This window comes from Microcaecilia unicolor, chromosome 3 (assembly GCF_901765095.1).
Source record: "Microcaecilia unicolor chromosome 3, aMicUni1.1, whole genome shotgun sequence".
Lineage (NCBI taxonomy): Eukaryota > Metazoa > Chordata > Amphibia > Gymnophiona > Siphonopidae > Microcaecilia > Microcaecilia unicolor.
The window spans coordinates 2,905,849-2,926,226 of NC_044033.1; the positions used below are offsets into that span (position 1 = coordinate 2,905,849).

Genomic DNA, 20,378 nt, shown 5'->3' on the forward strand with positions numbered 1-20,378 from the left:
TAGGACCCAAAGTGGTGAACTGGATTAGGAACTGGTTGACGGACAGGTGCCAGAGGGTGGTGGTGAATGGAGTTCGCTCGGAGAAGGGAAAGGTGAGTAGTGGAGTCCCTCAGGGATCGGTGCTGGGGCCGATTCTGTTCAATATATTTGTGAGTGACATTGCCGAAGGGTTAGAAGGTAAAGTTTGCCTATTTGCGGATGATACTAAGATTTGCAACAGAGTGGACACCCGGGAGGGAGTGGAAAACATGAAAAAGGATCTGAAAAAGCTAGAAGAATGGTCTAAGGTTTGGCAATTAAAATTCAATGCGAAGAAATGCAAAGTGATGCACTTAGGGAGTAGAAATCCAAGAGAGGCGTATGTGTTAGGCGGTGAGAGTCTGTTAGGTACGGATGGGGAGAGTGATCTTGGGGTGATAGTATCTGAGGATCTGAAGGCGATGAAACAGTGTGACAAGGCGGTGGCCGTAGCTAGAAGGTTACTAGGCTGTATAGAGAGAGGTGTGACCAGCAGAAGAAAAGAGGTGTTGATGCCCCTGTACAAGTCGTTGGTGAGGCCCCACCTGAAGTATTGTGTTCAGTTTTGGAGGCCGTATCTTGCTAAGGATGTAAAAAGAATTGAAGCGGTGCAAAGAAAAGCTACGAGGATGGTATGGAATTTGCGTTACAAGACGTATGAGGAGAGACTTGCGGACCTGAACATGTATACCCTGGAGGAAAGGAGGAACAGGGGTGATATGATACAGACGTTCAAATATTTGAAAGGTATTAATCCGCAAACAAACCTTTTCCGGAGATGGGAAGGCGGTAGAACGAGAGAGCATGAAACGAGATTGAAGGGGGACAGACTCAAGAAGAATGTCAGGAAGTATTTTTTTCACGGAGAGGGTGGTGGATGCTTGGAATGCCCTCCCGCGGGAGGTGGTAGAGATGAAAATGGTAACGGAATTCAAACATGCGTGGGATAAACATAAAGGAATCCTGTGCAGAAGGAAGGGATCATCAGGAGCTTAGCCTAGAATGGGTGGCAGAGCTGGTGGTTGGGAGACGGGGCTAGTGCTGGGCAGACTTATACGGTCTGTGCCGGGGCTGGTGGTTGGGTGGCGGGGATAGTGCTGGGCAGACTTATACGGTCTGTGCCAGAGCCGGTGGTGGGAGGCAGGGATAATGCTGGGCAGACTTATACGGTCTGTGCCAGAGCTGATGGTTGGGAGGCGGGGTTGGTGGTTGGGAGGCGAGGATAGGGCTGGCCAGACTTATACGGTCTGTGCACTGAAGAGGACAGTACAAATAAAAAAGTAGCACATATGAATTTATCTTCTTGGGCAGACTGGATGGACCGTGCAGGTCTTTTTCTGCCGTCATCTACTATGTTTCTATGGAGTTAGTGGAGTTAGCAGTGGAAGAGAAGGGAGCAGATAAGAGAGATTTACCCAGTGAACGGAGTTCCCGGGGAGGAATGTAGCGAGAGATGAGAGTGGAGAGGTACTGAGGAGCTGCAGAGTGAATGCACTTATAAGTCAATAAGAGGAGTTAGAACTGTATGCGGAAACGGGTAGGAAGCCAGTGAAGTGACTTGAGGAGAGGGCTAATATGAGCATAACGACACTGTCGGAATTTTAGTCGTGTAGCAGAATTTTGAACAGATTGAAGAGTAGAGAGATGGCTAAGTGGGAGACCTGTAAGAAGCAAGTTGCAATAGTCTAAGCAAGAAGTGATAAGAGTGTGGATGAGGGTTCTGGTAGTGTGCTCAGAAAGGAAAGGGCGAATTTTGCTGATGATATAGCGAAAGAAACGACAGGTTTTAGCAGTCTGCTAAATATGTGCAGAGAAGGAGAGGGAGGAGTTGAAGATGACCCCAAGGTTACAGCTGATGAGACAGGAAGGATGAGAGTGTTATCCACAGAAATAGAGAATGGGGGAGGAGGAGAGGTTGATTTAGGGGGAAAGATGAGAAGCTCAGTCTTGGTCATGTTTAGTTTCAGATGACACTGAGACATCCAGGCAGCAATGTCAGACAGGCAGGCTGATACTTTGGCCTGGATTTCAGCTGAGATTTCTGGTGTGGAGAGGTAGATCTGGGAGTCATCAGCATAAAGATGATACTGAAAACCTGAGGTCAGAGTACCAAGGGAAGAAGTATAGATGGAGAAAAGAAGAGGTCCCAGGACAGATCCCTGAGGTACACCAACTGACGGTGGGCTAGAAATAGAGGAGGATCCACTAGAGTATACATTAAAGGTACGCTGGGAGAGATAAGAAGAAAACCAGGAAAGAACAGAGCCCTGAAATCCAAGTGAGGACAGCATATCAAGGAGTAGGCTGTGATCAACAGTGTCAAAAGCAGCAGATAGATCGAGAAGGATGAGGGTAGAATAGAGACCTTTGGATCTGACCAGGAACAGATCATTGGAGACTTTAGCAAGCGCTGTTTCAGTTGAATGAAGGGGGGCGAAAGCCAGATTGAAGTGGATCAAGAATAGCTTGAGATGAAAGAAAGTCAAGGTAACAGCGGTGAACAGCACATTCAAGTATCTTGGATAGGAAAGGGAGGAGGGAGATGGGGCAATAGTTGGAAGGACAGGTAGGGTCCAATGAAGGTTTTTTAAGGAGTGGTGTGACTACGGCATGTTTGAAGGCATCAGGAACAGTTGCAGTGGACAGTGAAAGATTGAGGATATGACAGATAAAAGGGATGACAGTAGGAGAGAGAGTGTTAAGTAGATGGGTGGGAATAGGATCAGAGGAACAGGTAGTTAGTTTCGAGGAGGAAATAAGATGTGTAGTTTCCTCTTCAGTAACTTCAGAAAAGGAAGAAAAGGGGAGGCAGGGGTTGGAGGGTTGAGAGAATGGACTAAGAGAAGGAAAGGTGGAGGTGACCTGGTTGAGAATTAAAGTTTAATCTTGTGAACCTTATCATGAAAGAACTCAGCCAGAGTCTGGGGGGGGGGGGGAGTGAAGGATGTAGCTTCATCGCATGCCCCCTAGTCCTAGTATTTTTGGAAAGCGTGAACAGACGCTTCACATCTACCAGTTCAACTCCACTCATTATTTTATAGACCTCTATCATATCTCCCCTCAGCCGCCTTTTCTCCAAGCTGAAGAGCCCTAGCCGCTTTAGCCTTTCCTCATAGGGAAGTCGTCCCATCCCCTTTATCATTTTCGTCACCCTTCTCTGCACCTTTTCTAATTCCACTATATCTTTTTTGAGATGTGGCAACCAGAATTGAACACAATATTCGAGGTGCGGTTGCACCATAGAGCGATACAAAGGCATTAAAACATCCTCATTTTTGTTTTCCATTCCTTTCCTAATAATACCTAACATTCTATTTGCTTTCTTAACCACAGCAGCACACTGAGCAGAAGGTTTCAACGTATCATCAACGACGACACCTAGATCCCTTTCTTGGTCTGTGACTCCTAACGTGGAACCTTGCATGACATAGCTATAATTCGGGTTCCTCTTTCCCACATGCATCACTTTGCACTTGCTCACATTAAATGTCATCTGCCATTTAGATGCCCAGTCTCGTAAGGTCCACTTGTAATTTTTCACAATCCTCCTGCGATTTAATGACTTTGATGGTGGAGTTATATATGTGTTATATATGTGTAATAAGGAAATATGAAACTCTCCTAGCCCATTAACATTTCAATTTTAAAAATCTGGACTCGTTTAGATTCCTTTTGTCTAGATTCTTAAAGCAATAGCTAAATGTGTATATCCATAGTGCTTTCTGAAAATGTTTAAAGAGTAATGACCTTATGTACCGATACTAGTGAAGCCACTGTTAATTCATTTTACTTTTTATTTTTTTTTGTTTATTCTATTTGTATAATTAAAACTGTTTCAATAAAAAGAAGAAGAAAAAAAGCCAACCGTGGCCATTTTTCAGCTGCACTAGAAAGCGGCTGGAGTGTGCGGCAGACTCATGCGCTACTCAAAGTTCCGGCCATTTTCTTGCATGCCTTAGTAAAAAGACCCCATGTTGTGGTTCCATCCTTTGTCCAAGATCTCGTTGACCTAACCCAAAATAAATGCTAGAGCGTATTCGAAGGAGTTGTTGATTTTCCCTTATCCAAAATGTAATAAGTTAGTTTATATAACCTCACATTCAGCTGGGTTTTCATTTCAAGCAACTAAATGGTAGAATTTAGTACACGGAAATAAGATGTTAGAAGAATTATCTTTCTTTCAGAAAAATGTTAAAACCTTTTTATTTCGTAGATTCCTGTTACAATCAAATTAGGAAATGATGTAAATTAGAGGTATGTTAATTGTTTTATATTTAATTTTTAGCATGCACTAAAACCGCTAAGTGCACCTTTGTAAGCAGGGCCCTTAATTATTCACATCTCCAAAATAGATTAAGTTGTAATTTAGGAGTATAAATTTAAGAGCATAACCCTTATAGAATAATGCCCATTGTGTTTCATAGTGCTTGTTTTGCTCCGTTCGGGAGTATGGGTAGACTTACACCTCATTATGTCCTCACAGATAAACAACCTGATATGTAAAAGCTTCTTTAAATTAAAACGTCTCTGACATATGAAATATTTACTGGACCATACCCAATTCTGCATTATAGTACATGCTATGGTCCTTACAGGACTGGACTATTGCAACATAGTATATTTACGCCTACCAGACAAATCACTCAAATGACTGCAATGGTAGAAAATGCAGCAGCTAAATTGATAGGAGGAGGTCACTAGTCTGGCCATGCTACACCATTTATCATCAAGCTACACTGGCTACCTATTAGAGCAAGAATAGAATTCAAGCTACTAACAATGATCTTTAAAGGTCTCTATGGCCTCACACCACATTACATTAAAAATTCATTCAACTACGCCAACCCAAAAGAACCTTAAGATCCCTCAAGGAAATCAAACTGATTATACTGACTTCACAAGAATGACGATGGAAGAAAACTCACAAAACAACAATTACAGGCGAAGGAAGTAGAACTGTGGAATTCTCTGTCGCAAGAAATAAGATTAATAATGGAATATCAGAGTTTTAGACGTTCAATAAAAACTTGGCTATTCCAGAAACACTTTGGCACAATTGCAGGAAAACCTGTCCCACGTAGACGCAAGACACGGAAGATAAAACACAAAACTACTTGAGAAACCCAGAAAGAACACTCACAAAATGCATCTCTAACCCGTTCCGGTACAAAATGGTTAGGCACTACCTTACCGATTTTGGGTTCCAAAGACTAGCGTGTTTATTAAGATGTAATTCTTACTATGTTAGCTTATATAAAAAGTTAATCCTTATAATATTATCCTTAAATACACAATTAATCCTAACATAGTTCAGCTATGTTAGCTAGTTTTACTGTAAGATGTAATGTAACTTTGCTGTATATTGAATGGTTCCACTCTAAGATGTCAGTTTTATTGACAACACATTGTTGACTGTAAACTGTTTAGAACTTGTTGAAGTGGGTTATAAATGCCAAGTTAAATTAAATATCCCATTACTGTGTAGAACAGGATTCTTGATGTGACAGTAGGTTTGGCCAGATAGTCCTCCAGAATCTTTTTGGAGTTTAGCCATCCCCCTGGGCTGTTCTCTTTCAGTTTCAAACTGCCTGCCTTATGTCTAAAAGAAAAAAAATTGGGGGAGGGGCCTGTAGTTTGAGAGGTCCCATTCATAAGAGAAAACAAAGGCACTCATTTTCTAAGCAGATGGATGTGGTTAAAACCCCCCAAAAGTTCAAATCCTGATTTTTGTAAAGTCAGAATTTAGACATTTCACACAGCAGTTTGTCTATATAGCAAGGGGGCGTGTTGTGGGTTGGACTAGTGAGGGCCTAAAATCAGGATGTCCAACAGCGATTACTGAATGGGAAGAAATGTCCAAGGCTAAAAAGAGCGATGTACTAAATTTAGGCCTGTTTTAGTCAAGTCCAGGGTACAAAAAGTTTCTCTGAATGAACAGCTGACCACTGGAAGGATTAAGGCATGACCCCCTCCTTAATCCCCCAACGGTTGCAGGTCAGAGGAGTAGCTTAGTGGTTAGTGCAGTGGATTGTAAACCAAGGGACCCAGGTTCAAATCCTTTTTTTTTAAATTTTTTATTTATGCATTTTGAGAATAATGACAAGTAATTATTACAATGTCAATGAAACACAGCACCATATAAAGAAAAAATATGTAGAATAGTGGATACATCCAAACAAAAGGAATTAACACAAAATAATATATTAACCATTATTATTCTAACATTCAAAGGCATTAAGTTATTCTGCTTCCTTAGACCACAAATTAGAAAAGAGGGGGGAGGTGGTCTCAGATATTAGAGAAGATCCTAACATATTCTTAACCAAGTAAGGCTTCATGCAACTCCCAAACTCGTACATTAACAAGCTTTTTAGAATCTAGAAAGACTTTCAAATGGTCAGGCGAGAAGAAAACATATTTTGTTGAACCTAGGCGAATTATGCATTTACACGGATAGGCCAGTAGAAAAGATCCTGCCACATCCAAAGTTTTTTGTTTCATCTCCAAGAACAATTTTCTTCTCTGCTGAGTACTTTTGGTAACATCTTGAAACATCCAAACCTTGGCACCAGCAAATAAAGTAGATGAATTTTGGAAATATAAACATAGTATTGTATTAAGATCTTGTTCAAAAATAAATAAAATTAACAGTGTCAGTCTCTGCGTAGTAACATCCAGTGTTTATTCTAATATTTGAGTCATTCCGTGTCAAGTGGATCAATTTTAAAGGTTGTCCCCACATCACCATCTCAGATTTTGATGAAATTTGGTACATAGTTTCTTTATGATAAAAAACTAAGCTGTGCAAAATTTTAGTTCACATGACTAAAAATTGGAGGTTCTAGGGGACCTCAAGTAAAGGGTTGCAAAATGTCGCCTGAGCAAAAATGACATTTTGGGCCAACTTCCAGAAGCTGTAAAACTGGAAGTTTTAGTAGTTCAAGGGGGATATTTGGAGAACCTGCACTACTTTTAGGGCTTAATGAACTGGCAAAACCCCGTGTTCCTAGTCCTCTTACTTTTTGAATGGTTTAGGCTCAAACTTTGCCAAAAAAAAAGGCAAAAATCAATTTACAGCGATGTTGAGGCTGCTGTAGTTTCTAAACTAGTTGGCCTTTCAGGTTGATTTTTGGAAGGTGTACTAAATGCACGGCTGTAATGAGGCATTCCAATTTGCAGCACTTTCCTTCAAGTGGTTGAAAAATTATAAGCGTTCAAAGTTGGTATAAAAAGCATTTTTGCCCATTTTTGGGCTATCTTTGATGCCCTTGATCTCCAGTGGGACAGCTTCAATATTCTTTCTTTTAGCACCATTAGAAAGAGCAGATTTCCTTCTATCAGAATATGTAGTTTTCATTTTGGAGTCTCTTCATATAAGGATTGCAAAAATGCCCTCAAATGTTTGCGGGCAGCAGCCTGTGATTTCTTCACTACACCCTTGATACAAGTGTAGTAATGAGGCAGCCATGGGCATAATATATATAAGAAATCATATTAAGGGTTAATTCTGTTTAAAGGTGCTCAAATACTATTTTAAATTCTCAGTCCTGCAAATGAAGGAATGCAAGCTGGAGTTAATTACTCAATGTCTAGCTTGCCGAGCAAAAGGTTAAAAAGGTCAGAGACAGGAATTTCTTTCACCCTTGTGAGTGATGGATTGCTAAATGCTGGCACAGCTGTGAATTATTATGAATGAATAAAGGAATGAGCCAGACATATGACATACTGTAGTTTAAAGCTGAAATAATTTCAGAAGTTCTTGATATGTAGATTTTGTTATAAGGAGATAGCTTAGATATAGATATAGAGACCATTATAAGTATGTAGAATATGTCTTATAAGGATGCTTACTTTAGAATATGCTGTATTCTGTGTAAATTAATAAGGTTTGTGTCTGTGTAGAATGTCTGTTAAATTCTGTATTACTCTTTGTCTGCTGTTTAAGAGGTCAAGCAAGGACTGCAGTGAAGAGGCCAACATGTGTTTTAAGTTATCTGCAGTTCTGGCTGGTTCAATGTATAAGCTGATAGGTGAAAGAGGTCAGGACTAGTCAGCCCTCTTCTCCTTGATTAATTATAGGTAAAATGTAGAAATGGTCTTGAAAGTAATAACCTGATATGTATGCTATTAAGTAAGATTGGCCCTTGACCCCTTTAATGAATGTCAGAGTTTAGTTAGCAGTTAGTACTAGGAATATGAGAAATCAATCATAATAACATGTAAGAGACTGGAGCCCAAATGTCTGGTGTAAGGGGCCCCAGGTCACAGGTCAGTTTAGGATGTCTGGAACCTATGTAACTGATATTTGTATAGAACTGATTGGTTGAGGCAAGGTAATCAATCTATTCCTTAACCAATTGGAGAGTAAGGGGGCTAGGCTAGGCTAGATAGAACTGTATTTAAGTGGGAGAAGAAGCAGGTTACGTCAGAAGGAGCTCAGAAGAAAGAGAAGGACAGAAGGAACAGACAGAAGAAGGAGAAGACAGCATAAGAAGAGAAGCAGCTGAGACAGAAGCCACAAAGACACAGAGAGCTGAGAGAGAGACAAAGAGAGCTGAGAAAGAGAAGAAGAGACTTAATGCTGATGTTCTACTTTGTTTGCTGGCAAATAAAGAAGATTTCTCTCTCATTCTGGTGTGCTGTCTGACTCCTGAAGTATCATAAATTTATGCATCAATTCCTGCAACAGTAAAAGTGATTCTTCTTTCAAAAAGCACCAATTTTTTAAAATAAAGAACACATTATGTTATAAAACTGTATTCAAGAAAACTAAAAAACAGGAATGTTCTTTAGGATGTGGAAGGATGAGGCCAGGTTTCATAACAGGTTTAAAGAAAACTGCAGTCAGTTCGGATGACCGACTTGGCCAATTATGATTGGTGGACCCTGTTGCAAGGCGTCTGAGTGTCTGTTGCTGGTGTTTCTTCACCCTTGCTACAGTTTGACCTCTTAGTGAACTGTAGGCATCAAAGTAAGCCTAGCAACAGACACTCAGGAGCCAGGAGGTACCAGAAGCATACAATTGGGCAATGAAACAAACAATTCTGCCTTGCAACAGGGTTCACCAATCATAATTGGCCAAGTCTAACTGGCTAAAGAAATTTTCTTTAAACATCTATATATATAAAAGGCACCACTGAAGCCTCCAGCCGGAAGTGTGAAGCGCCAGAGATATCCGGTTTCCCCATGAGTGAAGGAAAACAGCACAGCACGAAATCCCACGAAACAGTGAAGGACTCAGAGGGGGGAGGGGAGAGAGATGCCCTCACTCTCTCTGTAACAAAAACACAGAACAGCAGGAAACAACACTGAAGGACTGGACTCGGAGGGGGGAGGGGGGGAGGGAGAGAGAGAGAGGGCAGAGGGCAGGGACACACACACTCCCACATGCACACTCTGAAGAAAACCTTGCTAGCCCCCGTTTCATTTGCATCAGAAACGGGTTTTTTTTTACTAGTTATGTTATAAAACTGTGTTCAAGTAAACTAAAAAACAGGGTGGAAACCATTGTATACATACTTCTTGTTGAAGAAACTCGCACCTGCACCGACAGGCTCATTTATATTGAATTAAATGCCACAAATGAAGATATTAATCACTTTAGACTGAAGTAAAATTTTACCCATTGAAAACCTGATTGCAAGAATAAATGCGTTAGTTGAACTGATGCTAATGGTCATCAATGGATCCAGAAAGATCAGATGAATTTCCACTTTGCTCAGTTGGCTGTTCAAGTACATCAGAGTGTCATTTACTGACATACAATAAAAATAAAGGTTTGAAATTAATTGAAGAGCTTCTGCCTGATCAACAGAAGTTGTTACAAGAGTGTTCTGGTCAACTTTTCGATGCTGGATCAACTATTTGCCTTCATCATGAATCCTTACTGTTGAAAAAGTTTGAATTTTTGCAAAGAACCTGCTGTAACCCATTTTCCAAAGGTAGTCATAATGCAAAAAGGGGCTTAAGAGTGCTGGATGACACACTAGCAGCCCAGCTAAAGGCCTTAACAAGCAAAATATTTGTGCCGGGTCAGAAACTATGTCCATCTTGTCGAAAAGACGTCAGTAACAGAGCTGCTGATTCTTTATCATCATCAACAACAGCAGATGATGAACACAGTGACATTTCTGGCAAGTTGAACACAAGTTTGACATCTCTTGGTATTTCTCCATTAAAGTTCAAAAAAGTCAGCAAGCGTGATGTACGAGGCTACACCAAGCGCAAAATCAGGCGAGTGCAAAATACTTTGAGTCATCATCTTGCAGTTGCTGGTGGCTTAGACCTAAATGAGTTTGAAACTCAACCTTCTACCAGTCAGAAATGTGACAAATGTTCTGATTATGATGACCTGCTAAACGAGTTGAAAAACAAAGTCCAAGTTTCAGCAAATCATGCAGAAAAACTGCAAATACTAACTTTAGCACCAAACAGCTGGTCTATTGAAAGAACTGCCTCAGAATTCATGGTTTCAACTAGAATGGTTAAAAAAGCAAGAAATCTGAAATCAGTTTGTGGAATTCTGGCAAAACCAGACAAGAAGAAAGGTAAAGTTTTACCAGAAGAAACAGAAAAAAAAAATTCTTGGCTTTTTTGAAGATGATGAATTCAGTAGACTGTGCCCAGGGAAAAAAGATTTTGTCTCTGTCAGAACTGGCACTGAAAAAATTCAAATGCAAAAGCGCATGCTGCTTAGCAATCTAAAAGAAATGTATGTTGCATATCGTACTCGAAATGGGCCAGAAGTGGGTTTTTCCAAATTTTGTGAGCTAAGGCCAAAATGGTGTGTCACTGTTGGCTCATCTGGTATGCATTCAGTGTGTGTTTGTGTCATTCATCAAAATGTGAAGCTTATGCTTGCTGGAAGCCATCTGCTGAACGAAGATTACAAAGCACTGATGGCTAAAGCTGTGTGCAATTTGGAATGCAAAGAATGCATGCTTCACAGGTGTGAAATATGTCCAGGTAAAGATGTGCTTGAAAATTACCTGACAGAAGTGTTCAGTGATGCTGACCCAGGTGAAACAATCGAGTTTAAGCAGTGGGTTCATACAGATCGCACCACACTGGAGACCAAACAGATGTATGTTGATGATTTTGTATCTGAGCTTGCATTGAAAGTTTCAAACCTGTCAATTCACCATTACATTTCCAAACATCAGAGACAATACTTAAAAACTGTTAAAGAAAACCTAAATCCTTGTGAAATTGTTGTTCTCTTGGACTTTGCTGAAAACTACTCCTTTATTGTCCAAGATGCTATTCAAGGTTTCCACTGGGAAAAAAGTCAAGCTACACTGCATCCATTTGTTGTGTACTTCCGTGATGCTTCAAGTGAAATTCAGTGCATAAGTGTTTGCATAATAAGTGACAGCTTGCGGCATGATGCAGTTGCTGTACATGCATTCTTGGAAAAATTAATCGCGTTCTTGAAAAGCAAAATTGGAGAAATAAAATATGTAACATACTTTAGTGATGGCTCAGCAGCACAATACAAGAACTTCAAAAACTTTGCCAACTTGTGCTATCATCAAACAGAATTTGGAATAAGTGCACAGTGGAATTTCTTTGGCACAAGCCATGGCAAGTCACCATGTGATGCCATAGGTGGTACAACAAAGCGACTAGCTGCTCAGGCTAGTTTGCAACGACCTAAAAATAGCCAAATTCTCACAGCACAAGGCTTGTTTGAATTTTGTGATCAAAAAATAAATAAAATCAAGTTCATTTTTGTTTCCAAGGATGAAATTGATTCTCCGAGGACAAGCAGGCTGCTTGTTCTCACTGATGGGTTGACGTCCTCGGCAGCCCCCTCCATCGGAAAGTTTACTAGCAAAGGCCTTTGCTAGTCCTCGCGCGCCCATGCGCACCGCGCATGCGCGGCCGTCTTCCCGCCCGAAACCGGCTCGAGCCGGCCAGTCTTCTTTCGTCCGCGCTCGGTACGGTCGTGTTACGCCGTTCGTGCCCCAGAGAGTCGACCTCGCGCGTCCTTTTCGACGTGTTTTTCCTTGTTTTTTCTTTCAAAAAGTTCGGGAAGCGCTCCGGAAGTGTTCCGGAAGACCCTTTCGGGTTTTCTGCCCTTCCCGTATTTTTCTCAACTTTTGCCCCGTAAGTTTTCTTTCGTTGTCGGGGTAGGCCTAGTTTGGCCTCGGTCGAGATTTTTCTCCCTTTAAATTTTGGTGCTTCAAATTTCGCCATTTCGGCTTTTGATTTCGCCGGCGTGATTTTTCCGCCCATGACATCGAAGCCTTCCAGCGGCTTCAAGAAGTGCACCCAGTGCGCCCGGGTAATCTCGCTCACTGATAGGCACTCTGCGTGTCTTCAGTGTCTAGGGGCCCAGCACCGCCCTCAGAACTGCAGTCTGTGTTCCCTGTTACAAAGGCGGACTCAGGTAGCGAGATTAGCCCAGTGGAACGTTTTGTTCTCGGGCTCTTCGTCGACATCGGCACCGGAGGCATCGAGTGCATCGACGTCGTCAGCGTCCGGACCATCTTCCTTGGCTGCCGCTCCATCGACTGCATCGAGGCATCGGACCTCTGCATCGGCGCCGAGGCATCGGGCGACTGCATCGACGTCGGTGGTACCGAGACTTCGTCTGCTGATGTCGTCGGACGGAGGTGCATCGTCAGGAGTGCAGGTGAGGGCTGTCCATTCCCCTGCTGGTGGCGGTGAGCCTTCGGGTGGGTCTCCTCCTACCCTGAGGGCTCCTGCGGTACAGCCCCCCCGGGATCGACCCTCTTCGGTCTCGGCCCCGAGGAAGCGACGGATGGATTCTACGTCCTCCTCGTCGGTGCCGGGGAGCTCCGGTGACATGCTTCGGAAGAAGTCGAAGAAGCATCGACACCGGTCTCCTCCCCGTGTCGGCACCGAGAGCTCTGGGTCGCCGAGGGATTCGGCACCCAGCAGGCATCGGCACCGAGAGGACCGCTCACCCTCTGTTCAGGAGGTGTCGATGCGCTCCACTCTGGACAGCCCGGAACAGCCTCCTCGCCCGGAACAGGTTCTGACGTCGACGCCTGCATCGACCTCTCAGCCTTTTTCTGCAGCCACTCTGAACGAGAGCCTCCGGGCCGTTCTCCCAGAGATTCTGGGAGAGCTGTTGCGCCCTACCCCTCCGGTACCGGCGGTGCTTGCGCCTCCGGTACCGTCGAGCGTGGCGCCGGCTGGTCCATCGCCCAGGTTGAGGTCCCCGACGTCGGTACCGCGTGCGGTGCCGGCCGCGGCCACCTCCCAGGAAGGCTCCCCGACTACGTCGGCGGAGGGAGCTTCGCCGATGCAGGCGAGGGAGTCTACCTCTCGACGCCCCCATCGTGGACGTGGCTCCACGGAGTCCAGCCGGGCGAGGTTGCAGACAGAGGTCCGTGAACTTGTGTCTGACACCGAGGGTGAGGCCTCGTGGGAGGACGAAGAAGACCCCAGATATTTCTCGGACGAGGAGTCTGAGGGTCTTCCTTCTGATCCCACTCCCTCTCCTGAAAGGCAGCTTTCTCCTCCTGAGAGTCTGTCTTTCGCTTCCTTTGTCCGGGAGATGTCTACGGCCATCCCCTTCCCGGTGGTTGTGGAGGACGAGCCCAGGGCTGAAATGTTTGAGCTCCTGGACTATCCTTCTCCACCTAAGGAAGCGTCCACTGTTCCCTTGCACCATGTCCTGAAAAAGACATTGCTTGCGAACTGGACCAAGCCATTAAGTAATCCCCACATTCTCAAGAAGATCGAGTCCCAGTACCGGATCCATGGGGACCCAGAGCTGATGCGCACTCAGTTGCCTCACGACTCTGGAGTTGTGGATTTGGCCCTGAAGAAGGCTAAGAGTTCTAGGGAGCATGCTTCGGCGCCCCCGGGCAAAGACCCTAGAACCTTAGACTCCTTTGGGAGGAAGGCCTACCATTCTTCTATGCTCGTGGCCAAGATCCAGTCTTACCAGCTCTACACGAGCATACACATGCGGAACAATGTGCGGCAGTTGGCGGGCTTGGTTGATGCTCTTCCCCCTGAGCAAGCCAAGCCTTTTCAGGAGGTGGTCAGGCAGCTGAAGGCGTGCAGAAAATTCCTGGCCAGAGGAGTTTATGACACTTTTGATGTTGCGTCCAGGGCCGCTGCTCAAGGTGTGGTAATGCGCAGGCTCTCATGGCTGCGTGCCGCCGACCTGGAGAATAGACTCCAGCAGCGGATTGCGGACTCGCCTTGCCGTGCGGACAACATTTTTGGAGAAAAAGTCGAGCAGGTGGTAGAGTCTCTCCACCAGCGGGACACCGCATTCGACAAGTTCTCCCGCCGGCAGCCTTCAGCATCTACCTCTACAGTTTTTGAGACTGAGACGACTGTGCTCAGACTCAAGAACATATGTACAAAGATCCAAAGATATGTCCAAACGGATTATAGAAAAGGGATATCCACAAAATTGTATAAGAGAAGGCTTTCAAAAAGCCTCGAAATTTACAAGGGAAGCATTACTTAGACCAAGTCATAAAGCGAATAAAGATAAGATTGTATGCACATTACCTTTCACTAACATGTCCTATTCCATTGTCAGTATAATTAAAAAGCACTGGCACTTATTGGAAAATTTAGAAATATTTGACCAAAAAAAACTTATTGTTGCTTACAAATGAGAGAAGAATCTGAGAGACCTTCTCGTTCCATCTACACTACCGAGTACAGATGCATCATTAAGTAATCTCCCTAAAGGACATTTTCGGTGTGGTAAATGTTCTGTATGCAATGTGAATATTAAGACTAAAAATCTGTTTATACAATCGGCTAATAAAGAAATTAAGTTGCACCATTTTTCTAACTGTCAGACAAGTAAAGTGATATATATCGCTATATGCCCCTGTGAATTAGCCTATATAGGCAAAACAAAGAGAAAACTTAATACTAGAATTATAGAACATAGGAGCGCTCTAAAAAATAAATCATTAGAAAAACCATTAGTAGCGCACTCACTGGCCTTAGGCCATAAGTTTGAAGAGTATAAATTCTGTGCTATCTATGTATACAAGAACAAGTGGAGAGGTGGCTCAGCAGATACGTATCTGTTACGGAAAGAGCAAGAATTTATTTATAATTTAAATACCCTCTATCCACATGGTTTAAATGCTGATACAGACTTGTCTGTTTTTCTATAACTCTTTTTTATGATCGCTGTTTTAAGAATCAACACTATATATAAGACAGGCATTTAAGACATCCACCATACATCTAGCTTTTTATTTTACTTGTTTCTTTAATTCTTATTTTAGCCCACTTTTTATCAATTCGCGTGTTTGCCATTTATACCTTCTTATGACCTCCCACTGATATTATTGGTTGGTTACTAGATCTATATGATACACCTTTTTATCACCAAGTTGCTCACACCACTATTATTTATTATACGTATATCTGATTCACTCTGTTTGCTGCGCGCTTGGGTCACGTGACAATCATATATTCTCTCAATGTCACTTTGATTTTTCACTAAATATTTATTCGATTTTACAGGCACTTATGTGTATTTTCCATTTTTTAAATAAAGGGGGTGAGTCTTACTAGTGGAACGTCGCTGCTAATTTATTTATTTATTTAGATGTTCCATTTGTATCAGTGACGTTTTTTGAACTCTGACCTTTTTGGTTTCGTTTCGCTGGTTATTTTAACTTCCTTCTCTTTCCCCCTTCTTTTTTAAAATATAGGAAAGGATAATTCATAAAAAGGAAAATATTTTATTTATATTACCCCTCAGACAACACAAATTCTTTTTAGCAGCCTGAGATACGAACATTGTGACGTCACCAGCTATAAAAGATACATATTTGTATATATATTTTTTAAAACATCCCGTTTTTAAATATTCCTCATTTTGCATGGTCCATTTTTCCATCGGCTGTCACTAATTATATATTACTAGTTTCAAATATAAAATATTGCGGGACTATCACGTCTTCGATCCTGACCTTTGACCCCCTGTTTCCTGTTTAAAGCTTCCTCTGTTTGTTATGGGCTTTTTTCAGCGACCTCAGAGATACGTGACCGTAGTACTGGCTCTATGTAAGTAGCATTTCTGTTTCAACGCTTTTTTAACGGCGAACACGAAATGGATTTAAGAATATATAAGATGTTACTATCGATTCTCTTATAAGTAGTGCATAGAATTACGTTACTAATTATACATAGATGCATATATATCATCGCCTCCACCTTTTTCTTATTAGGTCAGCGGAACATGTTTTGGAATCTCTGACTCAGCTGTTTTTTTTCCAAATCAATCCTTCGTGTATGTGAGTCCAATACACTTTTTTAAAATTCAGGTTTTCTATTTTATTGGCATATAACATTGATATTTACTCATCAAAATCTTTTTAAATTAACAGGACTTCCTCAATTTGCCTTATATTTGGCAACAAAGGACTGTTTGTATAGGTGGGTGTCTTAGCCTATGTTAGCTCATTATTATGTGTATATATGACTCATTATAAATTATAGGATGTAGCTGTTCCTTTTCTTTTGATTTCTGTTTTATTAATATCTAATATAATTTTAGATGATGTTTTCTATATATGTATTGCCTAAACGATAAGTGCTTTATATAGAACATGTTTTGGTATATATCATTTTAGATTTATGTATGTACACTTATAAACATGATATATTTGTTGTGTGTGCATATACATGTATGTATATATATGTATTATATATGTTACCTATATATGTAATATTATAACAGATAATTTAACAATTTTTTAAATATTTTTATAGCCCCTGAAGCAGCCCAGTTGGGCGAAACACGGCCTGTGTCGGGCTGTTTGTATTCATATAAGTATTGCTATATTGTTTAAATAAATTACATTTTACTTCTACACGATCTGCTTCTTTTTGCTTTCCATCCTGTAAGGATACCTCCATTTTCTTTAGGACCTGCCATATCGTCTCCAGATTCACCTCCGTCATTCTTCCAACGTTCCCCACCAAAACTGGGGACTCTTGCTCCAGAAGCTTCCGTTGCAGTTCAAGGTCTCGTTTGGAGTTCTCGCCCCTCACACTTCCGGTGGTGCTCGATTCTCCCTCTCTCACTGCAAACGCTACTGGAGGCGGAGGAATCTTTGAAGCTGGGGGAGGGGATAACAATGTTTCGTTGGCCCGTAGAGAGTCCTGTTCTCCAGGACTTTCTACCGCGGGTCCCGTCCCCCTCGTCCCGAGTTGGGAGCCTCCGGCGAGGTATCGCTCCATGGTCGACTGGAGCGGGGTCGAGAATGAGGCAGGTGGGATTCCCACCCTCGTCACACCTTTTCTTTTTGTATGCGGCATTGGATCAGGTAACTTGAAGGAAGAAAAATAAGTTGTAGCTACAAAGAGGCCCCGAAGATCTGGGAGCGTTTCACCAAACCACCAGTTGCATCGCCATCTTGCCACCGGTTCAAATCCTAGGTAAGGTATACACATGAGTTTATCTTGGGCAGACTGGATGGACCTTGCAGGTCTTTTTCTGCCGTCATCTACTATGTTACTACTGTGTTTTTTTGTTTTTTCTTTTTCTGGGGCTGTCTCCAGGAACAAAAACTTATTTTATTTTTTTTTTTTTTTTACTGTACCTAGATAAGACACCTGCAAGCCTGAAGGCTACTTTTCAGGTCCTGCAGGGATCACATTTACTAAAAAAAAAAAAAAAAAAGTTACAGTGCGATTTGAACCTGGGTCCCTTGGTTTACAATCCACTGCACTAACCACTAGGCTACTCCTCTGTTCTTCAACATCTGTTTGTCTGTTTTCTAAGATTGCTGCCAGACAGACATCCCTGTATCTTGTTTTCCCCTGTTTATCATTTAAACATTTCAGCTTGTAAAATGGTTGTTCAGGATAGACTTCTCCAGCGTAAGGATGTACTTCTCACATTTTTGAATAGGAGTTATGGATCTATTTCCTGTTCGAGAATAGCTGTGAGATGGACTTTTTTTTTATTTTTACGTTAATGGCAGGACATCTCAATTCTGAAAATGCCTCTCAAAATAACTTACCTGTAGAGGGTGCTCTCTGAGGACAGCAGCACTTGAATCTCACAACCCTTTCACCTCTTCAGTGAGTGATATTCCTTTAGCTAGAAAGAGACTGAAGAGATCCTGTGTGAAAATGGCAGGCGGGAGCAGGTATTTATGTGGGATAAGATGACCTAGTCGCTTCTAGATTTTCTGGGTTACTGTTTCCTGAACCGGGCTACATCGGTAACATCGCTCACGTATCGGGATTCAAGTCCTGCTGTATTTGGAGAACGCCTACTACAGGTAAGTAACTTCATTTTACATGTGTCCCTGCTGAATTTATGCAATTGCAATTGTGCCAGTTCTATGGCTGGTATGACTGGGGGCATGCAAATGTAGGGCATGGCGATACCAGGTTATGTTAGTATGCTATAATGGTTTCTGGGCATCCAGATGCCATTATAGAATAGGCTGTCATTGTGCAGCATTGAGGTGCCTGAATGGAGGTACCTACTTGTAACATAGGGGGTAATTCTGTAAGTGGATGTACTGATCCCTTTGATTTGTGAAGACTTGTGTCTGGTTTGTCGCTCTCACAAGAAGGAAATGATATTACAGACATCGGATGCTAATAGATCTTGGTTTGCACACTTCTTTGATGTATGTGGGGAACTTGGCAGTGTGTTACATTAACTTGCCATCTTTATGTTGCAGGGCCGAAATCTTGCTGACCTGCGAAGGAGTCAACCCCGAGGAACATTTACTATGAGTACAACACTACGCTTGGGCAAGCAGATCCTGGAGTCCATTGAAGCCATTCATTCTGTAGGATTCCTGCACCGTGATATCAAACCTGTATGTATCCTGTAAATCTCTGCTGCACATGTGATGCATGGGCAATTGACTGCAGACAGTACCTTCAGCAAACTCTGTCTTAGATTTGGAATTATTTGGATCTTTGATACGACTACTTGCCTTTCCATATTCTAGTTCAAGGCAAGTTAGGTACAGGAGGTATTTCATTGCTTAGGAAGGCTTACAGTCTGACTTTTCTCAAAGTATACTCATCTGTTTTGCATAAGTGAGCTATTTATTCAGTTAATGAAGGGATAAACCTTACATTGTTCCAGAAATCTCATTGAATATATTGAAATTTAACAAAATTGTAGACAAAACAAGCCTTAAAACATGTTCTAATTATAAGTTTTTGTGTAAAATCATATGAGGAAAAAGTGAAACTTGCAAAGTATTCACCTCTAGTAGGAAAAAAAATACAGTACAGTCACGATTATTCGATATAAATGGGACCGAGCCATTGTCGGATAAGTGAAAAGTCGCATAATATGGAAAACAATGGTAACCCCTAAAAATTTGCACAGAAAACTTACTTTATGCATAAGGAACAGGCACAGGGTATCTGTATTGGAGACAGAGAAAAGTGGGAAACTACAGACCGGTAAGTCTCACGTCAGTGGTAGGAAAAATAACGGAGTCGCTGCTGAAAGAAAGGATAGTTAACTTTCTAGAAACCAATGAGTTACAGGACCCGAGGCAACATGGCTTTACCAAAGGAAAATCGTGCCAAACTAATCTTATTGAGTTCTTAACTGCCAGACCCTCAACCATTCTTCTAACGTTTGGAGATCCCTTCTCATCTTTTCTACTCCCTCCAGGGTATCCACTCTATTAGTTATTTTCGTGTCATCCGCAAAAAGGCAAACCTTTCTTTCCAACCCCACAAATATATTAAACAGAATAGACTCCAGCACCGACCCCTGAGGAACTCCACTGCTCACCTTCCTTTCCTCCAAGCGGATTCCGTTTACCACCACCCTCTGCCATCTGTCGGCCAACCAGTTTCCTATCCAGTTCACCACTTTCGGTCCTAAGTTAAGCCCTTTCAGCTTATTCACGAGTCTTCTGTGGGGGACCGTATCAAAGGCTTTGCTGAAATTCAAGTAGATTACATCTAGCACAGGTCCTTCATCCAGTTCTTTGGTCACCCAGTCAAAAAAGTCTATAATTCGTTTGGCAGGATTTTCCTTTGGTAAAGCCATGTTGCCTAGGGTCCTGTAACTCATTGGTTTCTAGAAAGTTAACTATCCTTTCTTTCAGCAGCGACTCCATTATTTTTCCTACCACCGACGTGAGACTTACCGGTCTGTAGTTTCCCACTGCTTCCCTGTCTCCACTTTCGTGAAGAGGGACCATATCTGCTTGTCTCCAATCCCGCGGAACCTTTCCCGTCTCTAAAGATCTTCTATTAAATAAATCTTGAAGAGGTCCCGCCAGTACCTCTCTGAGCTCCTTCAGTATCATGGGATGTATCCCATCCGGCCCCATAGCCTTGTCCACTTTCAGATTCTTCAGCTGTTTATTTATTTATTTTATTTTTATTTATTTATT

At 42.2% G+C, this 20,378-nt stretch overlaps 1 protein-coding gene across 1 annotated transcript in view; it reads left to right on the plus strand.

The window, feature by feature from the left end:
- The window catches only part of LOC115464202 (tau-tubulin kinase 1-like), a 124,551-nt gene that overhangs the window by 71,595 nt on the left and 32,578 nt on the right, over window positions 1-20,378 (plus strand). The window contains exon 4 of the mRNA XM_030194593.1: window positions 18,687-18,827. Coding sequence (XP_030050453.1) covers window positions 18,687-18,827 — 141 coding nt within the window. The remainder of the gene's footprint in view (window positions 1-18,686; window positions 18,828-20,378) is intronic.